This window comes from Ovis canadensis, chromosome 4, assembly GCF_042477335.2.
Source record: "Ovis canadensis isolate MfBH-ARS-UI-01 breed Bighorn chromosome 4, ARS-UI_OviCan_v2, whole genome shotgun sequence".
Lineage (NCBI taxonomy): Eukaryota > Metazoa > Chordata > Mammalia > Artiodactyla > Bovidae > Ovis > Ovis canadensis.
The window spans coordinates 60,894,403-60,913,639 of NC_091248.1; the positions used below are offsets into that span (position 1 = coordinate 60,894,403).

Sequence of the window (19,237 nt, forward strand, 5' to 3'; positions counted from 1 at the left end):
CCTTTGGCTAGAATGGGTATCCAAAGCATCTACTTCTGCTTCATTGACTACACTAAAGACTTTGACTGTGTGGATCACAAGAAACTGGAAAATTCTTAAAGAGATGGGAATACCAGACCACCTTACCTGCCTCCTAAGAAATCTGTATGCAGGTCAAGAAGCAACAGTTAGAACATGGAATAATAGACTGGTTTCAAATTGGGAAAGGAGTATGTCAAGGCTGTATGTTGTCACCCTGCTCATTTAACTTATATGCAGAGTACATCATGCAAAATGCCGGGCTGGATGAAGCACAAGCTGGAATGAATCAAGATCGCCAGGAGAAATATCAATAACCTCAGATATGCAAGATAACACCACCCTTATGGCAGAAAGCAAAGAGGAACTAAAGAGCCTTTTGAGGAAGGTGAAAGAGGAGAGTGAAAAAGCTGGCTTAAAACTCAGCATTTAAAAAATGAAGATCATGGCTTCCAGTCCCATCACTTCATGGCAGATAGATGGGGAAACAATGGAAACAGTGACAGACTTAATTTTCTTGGGCTACAGAATCACTGCAAATGGTGACTGCAGCCATGAAATTAAAAGACGCTTGCTCCTTGGAAGAAAAGCATGACCAACCTAGACAGCATGTTAAAAAGCAGAGACATTACTTTGCCAACAAAGATCCATCTAGTCAAAGTTATGGTTTTTCCAGTGGACATGTATGGATGTGAGAGCTGGACCATAATGAAAACTGAGGGCTGAAGAATTGATGCTTTTGAACTATGGTGTTGGAGAAGACTCTTGAGAGTCCCTTGGACAGCAAGGAGATCAAACCAGTCAGTCCTAAAGGAAATCAGTCCTGAATATTCACTGGAAGGGCTGATGCTGAAGCTGAAAGTCCAATTCTTTGGCCACCAGATGCGAAGAACTGACTCACTGGAAAAGACTCTGATGCTGGGAAAGATTGAAGGCAGGAAGAGAAGGGGACGACAGAGGATGAGATGGATGGATGACATCACCGACTCAATGGACATGAGTTTGAGCAAGCTCCAGGAGTTGGTGATGGTCAGGGAAGCCTGGTGTGCTGCAGTCCATGGGGTCTCAAAGAGTCAGACACGACTGAGCGACTGAACTGATGAGCATGGGTATCCAGCCTGACTTTCCTCAGACAGCCTGGTTTATACCTACTGACCTGACATAATTATGAATAGCATCCACTTTCATTCTCAAAATGAACCTGACCGAATATTAAATAACATGTTGGCTTTACCTTGGAGAGGGACTAGAAAGAATAAAAAGTTACTCTTTTTCTGGCTTTTCTCATAACTCATATTTATAGCTACACACTGACCATTTTACCATGCGACCATGTTCATCTTTATAAATTAAAAATTATATTCTTACCTAAGCTCTCTTAATCAAAGTAATATGTCATCAATCTGCACTTTTATTCCTAATAAAAAAATATTATCCATGCATAGTGGTAATACTAAAATTAACTGGAGAGTTTAATAGTTTGAATCTACAAATCATTATAATAGGTTTAGTATTTTTGTTGAAGCCAATTCAATATCTTCATGGCTTTTTGATTATTTTTAACTTTGTTTTTGCTTTTTCAAAAGCTGGATTCATATTTTCCCAGACTTGCTTATTGATCTTTAAGGAGGGGTATCTCAGCATAGAGAAGGAGTAGAGACTTTAGACTCAATACAGCTGGGTGTAAAGTCCGGTTTTTCATCTCTCTTTGTGGTGTTATTCAATATCATCCTCTGTTTCTATATTAATAATATGGGATGATAATAAGGATGCTTATATTTATCAACTGTGAACTACTGATCAGGCCCTGTTCTCAGTGGCTCACATATATTAACTTATCTAATCCTCATAACAACCTGGTGAGGGAAGTACTGTTAAATAATCCTCATTTTTACGCAGAGCAAACCAAAAGGTTAAGGCATTTGCCCAAGACCACCCAGCTCACCCTTAACGCCTGAGTCCTTAACCACTGTGTGCTGTTGCCCATCTGATGGGGGTCTGAGGAAGATTTCATGAGGACTTGAATGTGTAATGCTCATCACTGTGCCTGGCAGAGCAGAAGTCTGATTAAGCATAACATGTTCCTGTCACAGCTGCTTCCTACAGCAGGATAGCATTCCAGTATCTACCTAAGCAGAGAGAGTGTTGGTGAAGGTGCAGGCTATGCAGTTTTTCCCTCCCAATTCAGGCAGTTCCATCTATGGACATGTAAAAAGAACTTTGGCAAGAATGTATCAGAAGTTTTTCCTTGAGAAAAGCTGAGCTTGTTTCCTTTGAAAGACAAATCAGAATTTTCAAACCATAAAGCAAATATTAGAGCCTGGAGGTAGGTGTATGTTGCCCTATGAGTAACCGCATCCTGTATCAGGAAAAATCAGAGCTAAAGGACTGCCATACAGGAGAGTGACCTGTGGCCCCTTTCCTCCAGGAGGCCCTTGTCACCTTCTCCCATGCACTTCTCCCTACGAGTGCCTGCCTACACCAAACCTACCAGACACCCCCGCCAGATTCCCAGATTCTCTGAGAGCCTCCCTTCAGCACAGTTTCCTCACTGAAAAAAAAGCAGATGCAGCGGGGATTTTCCTGCTTCACAAAAGAATTGTGAAGTTTAGTGATGTCAAGTCTCATAGAACATCTTAATTCATAAGAAAAAAGGTGCTTTGGAATGCTGTGCAACGCATGGGGCATTGGGCGGCGGCGAGGGGATGGGGGGTATGGAGGGTGACGGGAGCTGCTTGATAGAGTATAGCCTTAAGAGCAGCCAGCCCTGAATTGGAATCACTACCCACTGAACCTGCACGACTGCTTACTAATTAGGTCATTCTGAGTAAGAGACTACATTTGGACTTACTATCCTCCTGTATAAATGGAGGATTAATACTACTCGCCTTCACAGATGTCATGGAAATGGACTAAGATGGCAGCTGTCATACAGTAAACAGTCTCAGTCCCTCTGCCTGATAGCCCTCCAGTTATTTAGGGACTAATGGTGTGTGTTCTATGTAGGTTTTTCCAGTCCCTTCTCTCTTCCTATTTTCCTATCTTTTGCAATTTCAGTATATATTAATGAAAACCAAGCTGGAACAGTGAGAAAACTTTGAAATGGAATGAAACTTACAGAAATCAGCATTGTCCTTTGTTATTTTCCGCTCCAGTTAAAGAGCTTGGCACAGAAGATAAACGTGAACATTTGTGAGTTTAACTGCAGCAGCAAACTGTCATAGGCCTTTCATGATGGAAAATCTAAAATTGGTTGCATTGTCCATCATCCTATGGGGTGATATTGGTGCTCATGGTGTTGCATTCTCTACTGAACAACAACAACAAAAAAAAAACAGGTAGCTGCAAAGGACCAAATTTTGCTCCCAGCTACTCAATGACTCTGATTCATAGAGCTTGAGTACATATATCTGAGGAGAGAATAATTTTCTTCATAACCAATGTTCATTCTGTCCAAATGTGTCACAGAGTAATACTTCTGTAAAGCATATTTAACCCAGAAAATTGAGTCCTAAAGCATTTCTTTTACTCTGTCATTTCTCACTTAGAATACTTTTCATCTACCTCAAAAAGCTCTTTCCCTGTCATAGCTCACCACCTTGTCTTAGGAGCTTTCTGTTCAGTATTTCTACTTGATACAAAGGTCAGACCAGATGGTGAGAATAACTAAATCCTCAGGAGGACTTTCCTGTCTCTGGATTCAGTCTGGGCTGAACCACAAACTCCTTCTGAATCCTCATCTCTCTCTCATTCTCTCTCTTTCTCTCCTGTATCTCCCAGATGCCCTTGGACAACTCCAGTGCTTTTGTTATTTGACCTTAAATATTTTGTAGCATCATTTGCTTCCTAAATTACATGTCTGGGCCTAGTAGACGTCAGTGGGGTCTGGCTGCTCAGGAGGGATCAAGATGGCAAGTCCAGGTGACAGAAAGATGTGGCAGTTGCCATTGTCCAGTAGAGACAAACTCTTGCATGAAGAAAGGGGACAGAAGGAAGACTTAGGGCCAAAAGCTAGCCGACAGGCTCCCAAGGTAACAATGATTAGTTAATCAACATGCATGTGCACAATCCATCCAGCATGACCCGCTCAGGTCTGGATGCTGAGAAGGCAGCTTCAGTTACATGATGGTTTGGGTGGGTCGTGCCCAGTGAATTCCTTTAATAGATCTCCATACTGCTGAGATGTCTGTACATCTCCCCAGATGTTCCCAAACCACTAAAGGCCATCGTAGCCTTGGAGAGGTAGGGATACTTTTCATTTTGATGCAGGTGGAAGACAGTTATCAGCCAGATTTATATGCATTGAACAAGTATTAGTTCTAATTCTCTGGCATTTTCTTTTTGCCATTCATTCACCCCTTGCATTCTCTTCACTTGTGTGTGTTCCTTTGTGAATTTTCTGTAACAGTTAGCAGTGTTGTCTCTGGAGTCAGATGTCCTGCGTTCAAATCTTGACCTTTCCATTTACTATCTGTGTGGCCATGGGTGATATATTTAACTGTAAGGACCTCAGTTTACTGATCCTCACATTATAATGGAAATGAGAATAGTGCCTGTCTCATTGATTTATTGTGATGAAATGAATGAGTGCTCATAAAGACCCTATGATCAGATACAGAGTAAGCACTCATTGAGTATTATTCGGTCAACCAACATTTGCTGTGTGTTTTGCTGGTAAGAGTGAGCTTTAGATTTGCTCTTCAGGGTGCTTCCCACTTTGCATCTAGGCAGCCAATATCCACAGCCTAGGAAATTCACTGTAGGCACAAATAGCACCAACAAGAAAGCTGAGATGAGCTATGATCCTCAAACAATTGTCACTTGTTCACCCATTCATTTCAGTCAGTAAACACCTACTGAGCACCTACTAGGTATTAGCACAATTCTAGAAGATGGAGATAAAGTAGCGAACAAGGTAGACAAAAACCCCACTTCTCTTAGAGTTTGTTTTCTACTGGAGAGAGACAGACTTTAAATTTCAGGAGCAAGAAGATGTCAGAGTGAAACGTGCTACATAGAGAATTTAAACTAGGTTGTTTTTGATGACTCTCTGCGTGTCTGACTCTCTGCAACCCCGTGGACTGCAGCACAGCAGGCTTCCCTGTCCTTCACTATTTCCCAGAGTTTGCTCAAACTCATGTCCATCAAGTCAGTGATGCCATCCAACCATCTTGTCCTCCATCATCCCCTTCTGCCTTCAGTCTTTCCCAGCATCAGGGTCTTTTCCAATGAATCAGCTCTTCACTTTAGGTGGCCAAAGTATTGGAGATTTAACTTCAGCATCAGTCCTTCCAGTGAATATTCAGAACTGACTTCCTTTAGGATTGACTGGTTTGATCTCCTTGATGTCCAAAGGACTCTTCAGAGTCTTCTCCAGTACCACAGTTTGAAGGCATCAGTTCTTCAGCTGCATCAGTTCTTCGGTGCTCAGCCTTTTTTATTGTCCAGCTCTCACCTTTGTACATGACTCCTGGATAAACCATAGCTTTGACTATACAGACCTTTGTTCGCAAAGTAATGTCTCAGCTTTTTAATATGCTGTCTAGGTTTGTCAGAGCTTTTCTTCCAAAGAGGAAGTGTCTTTTAATTTCATGGCTGCAGTCACCATCTGCAGTGATTTTGGAGCCCAAGAAATTTAAGTCTGTCACTGTTTCCATTGTATCCCCATCTATTTGCCATGAAGTGATGGGACTGGATGGCATGACCTTTTTTTTTTTTTTTTAACGGTGAATTTTAAGCCAGCTTTTTCGCTCTTCTCTTTAACCTTCCTCAAAAGGCTCTTTAGTTCCTCTTTGCTTTCTGCCATAAGGGTGATATCATCTGCATACCTGAGATTATTGATATTTCTCCCGTCAATCTTGATTCCAGTTTGTGATTCATCCAGCCCAGCCTTTCACATGATGTACTGTGCATATAAGTTAAATAAGTAGGGTGACAATATACAGCCTTGACATACTCCTTTCCCAATTTTGAACAAGCCGTAATGGGAGCTATTTTGTGTGTTCAGTCACTCAGTCATGTCCAGCTCTTTGCGACCCCATGGACTGTGGCCTGACAGGCTCCTCTGTCCATGGGATTTTCCAGGCAAGAATACTGGAGTGGATTGCCATTTCCTTTCCCAGGGAATGGGAGCTATTTGATAACTGTAAACTGAGAGTGATATAATCTGACTTAAACTTTTAAAGGTACACCCTGACTGTCTTTTAAACTAGGTGATAAGTGGTAAAGGATCTGCCCGCCAATGCAGGAGACACAGGAGATGTGAATTGGCAACCGATTCGTTTTCTTACCTGGAAAATTCCATTCCATGGGCAGAGGAAACTGGCAAGCTACAGTACAAAGGGCTGCAGAGTCAGACACAACTCAATGACTGCATACACTCACAGTATGGTAGACAGCAACCAAGCAGCTCCCCTGGGCTGGTCGTTCAGGAAGAGCCTTTAAGGATGTGACATTTAAGTCAAAATCTGAAGAGACTCAACAACAGTCGTGAGAAAGACTTCAAGGCAGTGAGAGGAGCAAGGTCAAAGATCCAAAGATGGGAATGAGAAGCAGAAAGGTCAGCTTGGACAGTACTTTGTGAGAGGGAGAGTGATGTGAAATGAAGCCTTAAGGTAAGCAAGGGCCAGATCCAGAGGTTTTATAAGCCAGGGAAAGGAGTTTGGATTTTATTCCGGGTATGATGGGAGCCACTGGGTGACTGTAAACTGGGAGTGGCATAATCTGACTTAAATTTTTAAAGGTGCATCCTGGCTGTCCTATGCCTCTCTTTACTGTCGCTGTGCATGGCTGGCCCTCTTCGCTGAAATAATTCTTGTCTTTGAGAGAAGATAACCCCTACAGCCACACAGGAAGAAGTACTCAGCAGACCAAGAGGCTATCACATTCTGAAAAGCCAATGGTTCTTTCATCATTTATGCTTTCAGGAGGTGACAAAATGAAAGCAAGTTTTGAACTGTGGTGTTGGAGAAGACTTTTGAGAGTCCCTTGGACTGCAAGGAGATCAAACTGGTCAATCCTAAAGGAAATCAGTCCTGAACATTCATTGGAAGGACTGTTGCTGAAGCTCCAATACTTTGGCCACCTGATGCGAAGAACTGAGTCCTTGGAAAAGACCCTGATGCTGGGAAAGACTGAAGGCAGGAGGAGAAGGGGATGACAGGAGAATGAGACGGTTGCATGGGATCACCAACTCGATGGACATGACTTTGAGCAAGCTCTAGGAGTTGGTGATAGACAGGGAAGCCTGGTGTGCTGCAGTCCATGGGGTGGCAAAGAGTCAGACACGACTGAGCGACTGAACTGACTGACTGAAAGCAGGAAGTTGACTACCCTGAGAATTAAAAACAAGAAAGCTAGTATCAGGGCTGTAGTGAACATGAAGATCAGATTCTGCCTTCCTGCACCTTGTTTTTCATTAGATCACTGTGTAGTCACAGTTATTCCAGTATTCTGGAAAGAATTGAAGGTTTACCCCTGCTGACCAGTGATGAACCAGGTTGACCTTTGCAGTGTTCCCCAAACTGGATCCCAAGAACTTGGCCATCATAGATTGTGAGTCTGCATGGAGACCCTCCTAGGAGTGATGTCTCATAGAATGTCAGTGTACTTCTGAGGACAAATCAAAATTGTACTCAGTGTGGTGTCTGGATTCTGGAGCTAATGCAAAGTGTCTGGGAAAAAAAACACAACCCAGTGATAGTAAGATAAGCATCTTTCCTAATATTTCATGGTGATAAAGATTTCTCTTCCTTTTGGGAACTATCAATATGTATACAATGAACACTGGGCAGGGAATCAGGAATACCAAAGGATTATGTTTAAAATTTGACAAAATACTCTGACTCTGAACCTTAGTCTGCTCATCTCTGAAGAAAGGAACTTGAACTGGCTCCATCTTGGATCATTCTCAGCTCTCACATCTAATTGTCCATATACCATCATCTTGATTTCCAGAAGCCCACATTTGTGAGATGGCAAGACTTAAGGCAGGGACATCTGGTCTGCCACACAGCTGATTGGCCCACACAGGGATTAAACCTATACCTTTGTCTTCTTTACCACCATTTCATATCAGTTGAACCAGGCATCTCTGCCCTGAAGTGTACAGATCAAGTGAGTTTATCTTCCTTACTAAACTATATACTCTTTAATAATACTGTAGTCACTAAATTTTACTGAATGTTGACTATATAAGGTATATTATTCAATTCTTATAATAACCCCATTTGTAAACACTACTATTATCTCCAATTGAATGCAAGAAACTGAACCTTGGGAAAAAAAGTTAATTAATTTACCTGAGATCATGGCTAGAGCATACCAGCTTTAAATCCAGGCTGACTTTAAAACCTACACAGAAATTTAGCTGACACACTGCAGCAGCATCCCTTGTTTATTACTTAATCATATTCACAATACATGTCAAGATGTTTGACAGAGATTATTAGATGCTCAGTAGGTGATTGTTGAATGAATAAATGTTTAATGCTCTGCTGACTTCCCTTCGGTCATCACTCACACTGCTTTGGAGAAGCACTATAACCTTGCTCACCAGAAAGTTTCACTCACTCTACTTACGTTATGCAGAATGTTCCATGAGACTGTCCCTATAACTGGAACCACCCATATGACCATTAATTTTATGATCAACTTTACTGGGCTAAGAGATGCCCAGATTGCTGGTAAGACGTCATTTCTGGGTGTGTCTGTGAGGATATTTCCAGAACAGAGTAGACTGAGTTAAAAAAGATTACCCTCACCAGTGTGAGTGGGCATCATCCAATCTGTTGAAAGTCTGAATAGAACACAAAGTTGGAGGAAGGGCAGATTTTCTCTCTTGCTTTAGATGGAATGTCCATCTCTTCCTGCACCGTTAGCATGCCTGATTCTCAGCCTTCAGACCTAGACTGGGACTTAACACCATCAGCTCCCCTGGTTCTCGGGCGTTTGGACTTGGACTGAATTACACGACTGGGTTTCCTGGTTCTCCAGGCTGCAGACAGCAGATCATGGGACTCCTCAGCTTCCATAATTACATGAATCAGTTCTTATCATCAGTTACGCCATGTATCTATCTCCCATTGGTTTGGCTTTTCTAGAGAACTCTAATACAACCTATATAAAGACTTACATACTTGATTTACATAAATTTTCCTTGATATTCTCTGATTAGGCATGTCTCCCCAACTAGTTTAACCATTTTGGGGAGCAGTGGTTCCCAACTAGAAGGATGGAATGAGGAGAAGCATGAGAACCACTTGATGAATTTTTTCAAACTACAGAAGTTCCAAGTGCAGCACCTCCTCTCCCCCAACAAATCCTCATCCTAGATGGGTAGGAGAGGAAATGTCTAAGTTGATACAAGTTTCCAGGTGTTTCTGATACGTTTCACCAAACACTTCCACCATCCCCACCTCTGCATACACACATCTCCGTTTAGAGAGTCAGTTCTATCTTTTCATTTAAATAAAGGCTGATCTTCTTAGAATTGAAATTAAATGATGAGGCTTTATGTGGCTGACTTGAACATAAAGACATCCAGACTTCAACTATACTGCTTAGTAAAAATAAATAATTATCCTCAACACTTTTACAGGTGGGTTTTCATGGAAGATGGAGTTACATACTTACATACTTATGTTTCATTGTGTCTTTTTCAGAATTAGACTTCGATCACATAGTACACAGCTTATACTAAAGTTTTATGAGAGCTTAAGAAATGTAGAGCAGGACTGCCCCATAGAACAATAATGGAAATGTTTTCTGTCTGCTCTGTCCAGTGCAGTATCCTAGACTAGACACATGTGGCTTCTGAGCATTTGGAACGTAGCTAGAGAGACTGAGGAACTAAATTTTTAATTGTTTTTATTTTAATTAAGTTAAATATAAATAGCATCCTGTATCTAGCCATTTGTTGCTGTTGTTCAGTCCCTAAGCCGTGTCTGACTCTTTGCGACCCCGTGGACTGCAGCATGCCAGGCTTCCCTGTCCTTCACTATCTCCGAGAGTTTGCTCAAGTTCAAGTCCTCTGAGTTGGTGCTACTGTCTAACCATCTCACCCTCTGTCACTTCCTTCTCCTTTTGCCTTCAATCTTTCCCAGCTTCAGAGTCTTTTCCAATGAACTGGCTCTTCACATCAAGTGGCTGAAGTATTGGAGCTTCAATATCAGTCTTTCTGATGAATACTCAGGCTGATTTCCTTTAGAATTGGCTGGTTTGATCTCCTTGCAGTCCATATTGGAATGTGCAAGTACAGTAGAAAGAAACATCCTTCCTTTTTTTTTTTAAGCCAAAATAATGTAGAGCTAGGACACATTCCATTTCTATAAAATCCAAAGCAAAAACAACAATACTGTAAAAACATAGAAGAAACTCTACCATGGTAACATTTCCACTGGGAAATGAATTCTTAACAAAAAAAGAAATTTCTGACCCAGGATAGACAAATGGAGATAGGAAGCAAAGAGGCATTCCCAAGGGGAGCTCCCTGGCAAATTCCGAGTTGTCTATGAGACATGGAGCATAGAAAGATTGTCAAGGAAAGAGAAATTCCCCCTCAGCAGAAAATCTAAATGTGTTTTTAGCCACCTGTCACCCCGGAGGGAGGACAGGATGGCAATGTTAAATTGGTAAGGTTGTAAAACAAGGAACTTAACTACTGTACAAGGTCAGCTGAGGTGTTTAAATGCATTTTAACCAATGCAACTTCATTGCTGAAATCCAGACAGAGACTGATGCTTCCTAGATGGCAGATTCGAAACCTGCATCTGTTTCACCTTAGAAAACCAGCATTTCCATTAAAAATTCCATTCCACAAAAATAGAACATGCTGAATTTTCATCTAAATCAAATATTAGGAAAATCAGAAAATGACCCCAGATTCAGAAAGAGAGAGAGAGAGTGAAGAGAAAACAGGAATACAGGACACACAGGCTCCATTGCAAAAATGTGAACCAGAAAAAAAAAAATTCTGTACAAAAGAAGTAGCTACCAAAGGAACAAAGATGGGAGGGATGTAAACAGAAGTTTACTCACGGGCCAGACAGGAGAGCAGTGGTGAGTTCTAAGCTAGGACAGTATGTCTCAAATCAGATTTCAGACACGTATGCTTGCAGAGAGATGGGGGTCTTGGAGTTTAATGTGGACGTTTAGGTTTTCTGCTTTTGTTTTACCGATTATAAAGATTAATTTGTCTTTTTTCAGTGAGACTTCTCAGTTGAAAATCTTATTAAAAAAATGAGACTTCAGCTTTCTTATGTAACTGTTTCTCAAGTGCTGATTAAGAAAATTTACCATAGGTCCTATAGAATTATTTTCCTTTAAAGAAGTCCATAGTTTATTCAAATTCGGGGATCAGTGGCCTAGTGGCAGACCACACAAACCCTTTGATTTGTATTTTGTTGGAGGAGTTAAAGCAGTTTTCTAACTTTGCCCTTAGCTTGCTTGCTGCTGCTGCTGCTGCTAGCTCGCTTCAGTCATGTCTGACTCCTCGCAACCCCAGGGACTGCAGTCTACCAGGCTCCTCCGTCCATGGGATTTTCCAGGCAAGAGTACTGGAGTGGTTTGCCATTGCCTTCTCCATAGCATGCTTGTGAAGAGGTTAAATCTTCCCAAACTCAGAAGGCAAGCTGGACATAATATTCCTATTATATTCCCTGATGGATATCTTTGTACTTTTCTATTGCAAATGGGAAGCAGTGTGGTGGGTGGGGTGGTTCTGGATCACTAGTCAGGGGCTCTGCCTCTCACCCTGACTCTCCCAATTGGCTTTGACTTGTCCTCTCTGAGCTTTTGTTTCCTCATTTGAAAAATGAAGCAGGGGACTGGATAATTAATGACCAAGGTCACATCCAGCCTAGATTTCCTTGATACTCACAATAAATTGCAGCGTCGTCTCATATGTCTTCTATGAAAGGCCTCTCAGCTGAAATGCTAGGGCTCCCTTTCACTTCTGATCTTTTCATTGTTATATTCTACCACAGAGCACCAAAGGCTCAGGAGGTGATGCATCTGAAGGGAAAAAAAAATCAGTCAACACTCAGCCTTCCATCTATTATCTGCTACCACCTAGGAAGTGGGAAATTAAACTATAGAACCCAAACTCCAAGGACTCAGTGTAAATCACCCAGATATAATAGAAATACTCAGAGGGACATTTGGGCTGATTTCTGTAAAGTTTCCAGTGAATGGGACAGATATTCATTCAAGTGTGAGTAAATCAAATGGAAACACAAAAACTGAGTCTGCTTTTATGTTTTGAGTACTATAGATATTAAAATCGCTTCATGAGTGGACTCTCAGCCTGCTGGTTGATCTTCCACTCTGCCAGTGACACACATTTAGGGAGCTCTCAGAACAAAGGTGCCGCATAGGAGCAGTGGCAGTATACAAGGCCTGTCTGCCTCTCGAGCAAAGAGAAGAGCATGCTGGCCACACACGGACCTGGGACCACCAAGCCGCTGCTGCCTTTTGGTAGAGGTGACGCAATCCCTTTTCTCTAAGAAGCCCTCTCCCACTCTTATGGAGGATGCACATAAAGTATGCCCCACTGCCTCAGCCATGATTGCAATATCATACCTGCCATCTGTGGGGTCATTCTTAGAGTTCAGAGGGATCCAGAAGAGGTTTCCCTTGAGATCTGTGCAGCCAAGACACAGCACAGAGCATCAAAAGACTCTAAAGATTACTCTGGCATCAGCTCCTCAGCCAGCAATAGAACCCATTCTTTTGACCTTTTCTTACGTTGGCTACCCACTAAAACTTAGCCTGAAAACTTATACCTGGAAATACCTATTGTACCTTGGGAGGCAAGCACTGGGCTGTGGGATCCAGAGCAGGATTTAGAAGTCCCTGCAGTCCCTTCCCTAAACTTCACCCCATGTAGAATGACAACGCCACAGCTGTCCTTCCTGCACCGAGGACTCCAGCCTTCCAGATGTGGTCCCATGGTCTGATGGGATCACTGTTCCTCTGAGATTCATGGCATTGCTTGATCCATTAGCAAGAAAAATGTGACTGCCTCTCTCTCTTCTGTTAAAATAACACCCTTCTGGTCAGCATGGAGTGAAAGCCCGCCAAGGCAAAAGAGGGACTTATTTCAACTGGTTCCTTTTGAAATCATCGTGTAGTCCCCATTCCAGTTATAGTGAAAGTGAAGTTGCTCAGTCGTGTCCGACTCTCTGCGACCCCGTGGACTGTAACCCACCAGGCTCCTCTGTCCATGGGATTCTCCAGAAGCCAAGAATACTGGAGTGGGTTGCCATTTCCTTCTCCAGGGGATCTTCCCAACCCAGGGATCGAACCCAAGTCTCCCGCACTGCAGGCAGACGCTTTACCATCTGAGCCACCAGGGAAATTTGGCTAATTGCTTAGTAATTCTATTTAAATGACTCCATTGCTGCAAGTATCAATCCATTAGACCTGCTTTTTCTGGTTAGAAATCCCTCTGCTCCCCTAAATATTCACTTCCTCATTCTCCGTTTGTAATTTTGCCAGAGCAACTTTCCGTGTGACATAAGAAGCATCCCTTCAAAGAGGTGTTGGGCACATCAGGGTCTCTCTGTGTATTCCGGAGCCCAGGCTCTGTATTCTTTGTCCTTGAAGCAGTACCTGTGATTGGGAAAGATCTAAGAGTGTGTATTTAAGAAGCTAGCTTCCCTGCCAGGCAAATAAAACTGCAGTCACCAGCAACCCTGACACATCCCTGCAGTGGGGGTCTGCTGTGCTTGACAGAGTGAGAGAGGCTGCCTGAGAAAGAACCCAGGCCCAGCCTTTAGGAGCCTACAGCCCAACTGGCAGCTGGGGTTATATTTACACCAAAGAATACCAGTGGAGCAGAGGCCTTCTCAGAGCACAGCAGTCTGTGGTTGGACACACATACACACACCACACACACACAGAGACACACACACAGTGCATGGTGGGAGAATGCACTCCTGTGGAAGCTGAGAACCATGGTGGGATCTGTGTTCCAGGGGTGAGTATGCTTCCTGCCCAGGAAGCCTATGACCCACCCTTTCTGGCAAAGGTCAGTTAAGCCAGGGTACTGAACAGTCCCTGGCATCTTCCTTGTCATTCTTCCCTTCTGTGTTTGAGCAGCTGAAGACTTCAATGTTGCTTTTAATTTTTCATTAGAAATGATATTTCTAGTGCCGAATGTTCCAGCTTTAAAGAATCACATTGCTTCCTCCAAATGGTCACATCCCATTGAATGCCAACACAATCCTTCCTGCCTTTGAAAGTGAGAAAGGGCGTGAGGGAACTGAGAGTAACAGGGGAGAGGCCTCCAGCTTCCACCCTGGAGACTTTCTCAGACCAGTGATGAATAAGAAGTGACATAGTCAGGTAACTACCAGACAAGAGAAGTCAGGAGAGGGTGAAACGGAAAGCAGAAGATGCGAGGTGTCAGAGGGGAAGGAATCAGGTGTCCCTGGGTCAGAAGGACAGGATAGCCATTACTCTGGGTTCATGGAATGCCACCTGTTGTTTTTTTTTTTAATTTTTATTTCATAGTGGAGTATAGTTGATTGAGAATGTTGTGTTAAATAAGATGGTCCTAAAAAAAACAAGGTTGTGTTTCAAGTGTACAGCAGAGTGATTCAGTTATACATATACATGTATCTATGACCAACCTAGATAGCATATTCAAAAGCAGAGACATTTCTTTGCCGACTAAGGTCTGTCTAGTCAAGGCTATGGTTTTTCCAGTGGTCATGTATGGATGTGAGAGTTGGACTGTGAAGAAGGCTGAGCGCCGAAGAATTGATGCTTTTGAACTATGGTGTTGGAGAAGACTCTTGAGAGTCCCTTGGACTGCAAGGAGATCCAACCAGTCCATTCTGAAGGAGATCAGCCCTGGGATTTCTTTGGAAGGACTGATGCTAAAGCTGAAACTCCAGTACTTTGGCCACCTCATGCGAAGAGTTGACTCATTGGAAAAGACTCTAATGCTGGGAGGGATTGGGGGCAGGAGGAGAAGGGGACAACAGAGGATGAGATGGCTATGATGGCATGACTGACTCGATGGATGTGAGTCTGAGTGAACTCCAGGAGTTGGTGATGGACAGGGAGGCCTGGCGTGCTGCGATTCATGGGGTCATAAAGAGTCGGACACAACTAAGCAACTGAACTGAACTGATTCTTTTTCTTTTCCCATTTAGGTTATTACAGGATATTGACTAGAGTTCCCTGTGCTATATAATAGGCCCTTGTTGGTTATCTATTTTATTTTACTTTTAAATTAGTTAATTTGTTTTTGGTTGCGCTGGATCTTCCTTGCTCCACATGGACTGTCTCCAACTGTGGCAAGCAAAGGCTGCTCTCTAGCTGTGGTGCGTGGACTTCTCATTGCAGTGGCCTCTCGTTGCAGAGCTCAGGCTCTGGGGCACACGGGCATCAGTGGTTGCGGTGCACGGGCTCAATAGTTATGACTCATGGACTCTAGAGCTCAGTAGTTGTGCATGGGCTTAGCTGGCTCACACCATGTGGAATCTTCCCAGACTAGGGATTGAACATATACCCCCTACATTGGCAGGTGGATTCTTAACCACTGGACCACCCAGGAAGTCCTGTCTGTTTTAAATATAGCAATGTGTACATGGTCAATCCCAAACTCTCAGTCTAACCCTTCCCCCCTACCCATCCCCTACTGATAATCATAAGTTTGTTCTCTAAGTCTGTGAATCTGTTTCTATTTTGTAAATTTGTTTGTATCATTTGTTTAAGATTCTGCATGTAAGTAATATCATATGATACTTGTCTTTCACTGTCTGATGTCACCTAGTATGATAATCTCCAGGTCCTCTGTGTTGCTGAAGATGGCATTATTTCATTCCTTTTAATGGCTGAGTAGTATCCCACTATATACATGCACCATATCTTCTTTACCCATTTTATCGTCAGTAGACATTTAGGTTGCTTCCATGTCTTGCCTACTGTAAACAGCACCACTGTGAACATAAGAGTGCATGTATCCTTTTAAACCATGTTTTGCTCCAGATATATACCCAGGAGTGGGATTGCAGGATCATATGGCAACTCTGTTTTTAGTTTTTGAAGGAACCTCCCTGTTGTCTCCATAGTGGCTCTTACCAGTTTACATTCCCAGCAACAGTGCAGAAGGCCTCCCTCTTCTCCATGCCCCCGCCAGCATTTGTTGTTTGGAGACTTCTTGATGATGGCCATTCTGACTAGTGAGAGGCGATACCTCATTGTAGTTCTGATTTGCATTTCTCGCATCTTTTCACGTGCCTCGTGGCCATCTGCCATGGTTTTAAATAAGACCTGTCTCTGTAAGCAGATGCAGCACTAGGCGATGGCGGTGGAGGAGGGAATTCGCTGTGGAGGCAGGTAAGGAACTAGCAGGACACTAGTTCTGTCCACTCAGGGACGCAGTGTCATCAGTGAAGGCAGTGTGGTCCTCCTCAGAGCACGCCACTTGCAGGTTCCTCTCAGGCTAAGGCCTCATACTTTCCTTGACCACAGTATCCTGCCAGTGAGGTCAAAGTGGACAGAAGAGATCTGGAAAAGAACAGAGGAGAGATGTGTGTCCTTCTGTGTGACTTGGTGCTCAGGGCCCACCCCTGTCCTCGCACTGGTCGCTGGTGTGTGAGGCACGGGGCAGAAACAAGGTTCAGTTCAGTTCAGTTGCTCAGTTGTGTCCGACTCTCTGCGACCCCACAAATCGCAGCACGCCAGGCCTCCCTGTCCATCACCATCTCCCGGAGTTCACTCAGGCTCACGTCCATCGAGTCCGTGATGCCATCCAGCCATCTCATTCTCTGTCGTCCCCTCCTCCTCCTGCCCCCAGTCCCTCCCGGCATCAGGGTCTTTTCAAGCATGTGCGATGCCAGCAGCCTGAAGACCACACCTGGAGATGTGTACGTAGCCTGGGGTTGTCCAACGTGAACCAGGCCTCAGGGCTCTAATCCGTCTCTGTGTGTGCCGTTAATTTTTATTTATCTTTCTTAAAAAGCAACTCTGAATTGCTTTGGCATTTGAAACGATGCCCTCAAAGAATTATAATACCATACAAACTATTGCTCAACCTGTGCGTTTCTAACTTTGTCTCTTTTTTTCTCCTAAATGCTTTCTGTTTCTTTAATTGTTTTTCTTATTGAGCATCTGAAATTCTTACTGAGTCATTAGCTTTCTGTAAAGTTTTAATCATCTAATCTGGGTGGTATTGCCTGAGGAAGCCAAAATAACAACAAAATAACAAACAAATAACAATCAAAATAACAACAGTGATAACTAATACTTAAATGATGCTTAGCATTGAATAGAGCTGTTTAGGTATTTCACATGTGTTAATTTATTCCATCCTTACCACAGTCTTATGAGGTAAGTGTCACTATTAGACCCATTTTACAGATGAGGAAACTGAGGCATGGAGTCACACAGCTGCAAGTGGCAAAACCAAGACATGAAACTAAACTCAGGCTCTCAGAACTGTGTTTCTCACCACTATGAATCGTCACATGCGTCTCTCTTCACACTGGGAATGGAACGGCCAGGAATGACACTGTTATTTTTAACCTTTAAAAATAAAAGTGCGAGCTCTTAATTTATTGTACCTTTAACTATTCTGTTTTTCCCTCCTAAACGCTCAGATGATGGAAATGCTTAAAGCGCACTAAGGTAGTGTGAGACTACGCCATGTAAGTGTGAGCATGGCTGCTGTGGGTCCGGCTGTGTTTCGCGCGCTTCTGCCTACCATCCCCGCATGCTTCCTCCGCTGTTCTGATTCCCGCTTCCGCCGCTTGGCAGTGGGGCCGCATGAACCATCACTTTTAAGCCATAGAGCTCCTGTCTTTGTTCCTGATTCCGTATTTGTATTTCTCTCCCACAATCCCCAGAGAACTGCCGCTGTCAGCCTGGCACCTCCCTGGGAAGGAGCTGGGGACGCCTGGGGAAAGCGTTTAGTTATTGTTCTCTGACAATGAGCCCTCATATTGTCAGCTTTTAGGATTCTGGGCGTGCGTCCACATTCTCAAGGCAGCATTCTACTCCACCGAGTGAAAACGTGCGTAGGCTCCTCACGCAGGCAGTGGTCACCAGCGCCTCTTTGCTGTGCGGTGTTCTTCTGGGGCCACCAGCCTAAACAGATAATTGCTCTGTGAGTCTTCGCAGGTGTGAATGCCATGTGAAAATAAATACCATGCAACAGGGTTAAAATGAGCTATGGAGAAAAGTGGAAATCTTCTCATTCGTTTATTGTTATCTCTGTACCTGTGTATATGGTGGACACATATACATGTATCGAACAAACGTGATTATGAACGAGAAAGGAGAATGGTGTTTAAGCCGCATATGGATTATATTGGCCTCTCGTTGTACACACACGCATTCCCTTTTGGTGTTCCTTGAGTCTACATAAACCGTATTTCCACTTTGAGTGAACTCAATGTGATAAACTAGATTGACCAAATAAGTAAGTTGGGGAGAAGGAATCTGCGCCTGACACAGAGTCCTGACTTCCTGTACAGCCTCCCCACCTGACTGTGACTTCAGGGATGGAACTTCCTGTTCTCAGTCTCCCTGAAGTTTCAAATGTGTGTTGAAAGGGAATTGGGTAGAAGGAAACTTTACAAGTTATTTGTCATGGTGACAAGAATTGGAAATTGCAGGGACTTTCATGAGATGTGACTAAGCCCTTATTCCCCCTGCAGTGTTGGGACCCCCACCCATCATTTAGACACAGAAAGAATTGTGGAGCTTAAGGGTCCTTTAGAGATGAATGCTTCACTCCAGAACCCTTAATTCACAGATGACTGTGGGAAAGCAACCTGGCCAAATGGGGCAGAGCCTGTATTGCAACTCAGTTCTCTTTTCATCAAAGCACCTATTAATGTGCTGCCCCCAGCTGATTTCTCTTTGGGAGAGAACCTGTACACAACCAGGAAATGAATGAAGTGAAGGAGTCACTTTGATTTCATCCCAAGAAAGGACCCTAGGTCCCAATCCTGGCTCTGCCACTACATGTCTGGATGAGCTTGGGAGAGTTACACTGCCTCTCTGGACCTTGGGCTCCTCATCTATAAAATGACTTTGACAATAGCCAGTTTCAAAAAAGTAAATGATAAGTTTGCTTCTAACTCAGCTGTTTCCATGCAGCTTCCTCCAAGCAGTATTTATTTCTCACTGTAGGATTATGGAGAAAGTTATAGTTGGGCTATGTGCAAAGAGACAGCCCAGAGGAGCAAAAGTCCTGTGAGTC

At 43.3% G+C, this 19,237-nt stretch overlaps 1 protein-coding gene across 3 annotated transcripts in view; it reads left to right on the forward strand.

The window, feature by feature from the left end:
* The window catches only part of LHFPL3 (LHFPL tetraspan subfamily member 3), a 650,964-nt gene that overhangs the window by 546,367 nt on the left and 85,360 nt on the right, over positions 1–19,237 (forward strand). The window contains exon 3 of one of the 3 annotated variants that reach the window (XM_069587893.1): positions 17,631–17,678. The exons of the other annotated variants lie outside the window; for them this stretch is intronic. Within the exon in view, the coding sequence (XP_069443994.1) occupies positions 17,631–17,647 (17 nt within the window). The 3' untranslated portion in view covers positions 17,648–17,678. Of the gene's footprint in view, positions 1–17,630; positions 17,679–19,237 lie in introns of those variants that run through there. 3 annotated transcript variants of the gene reach the window in all.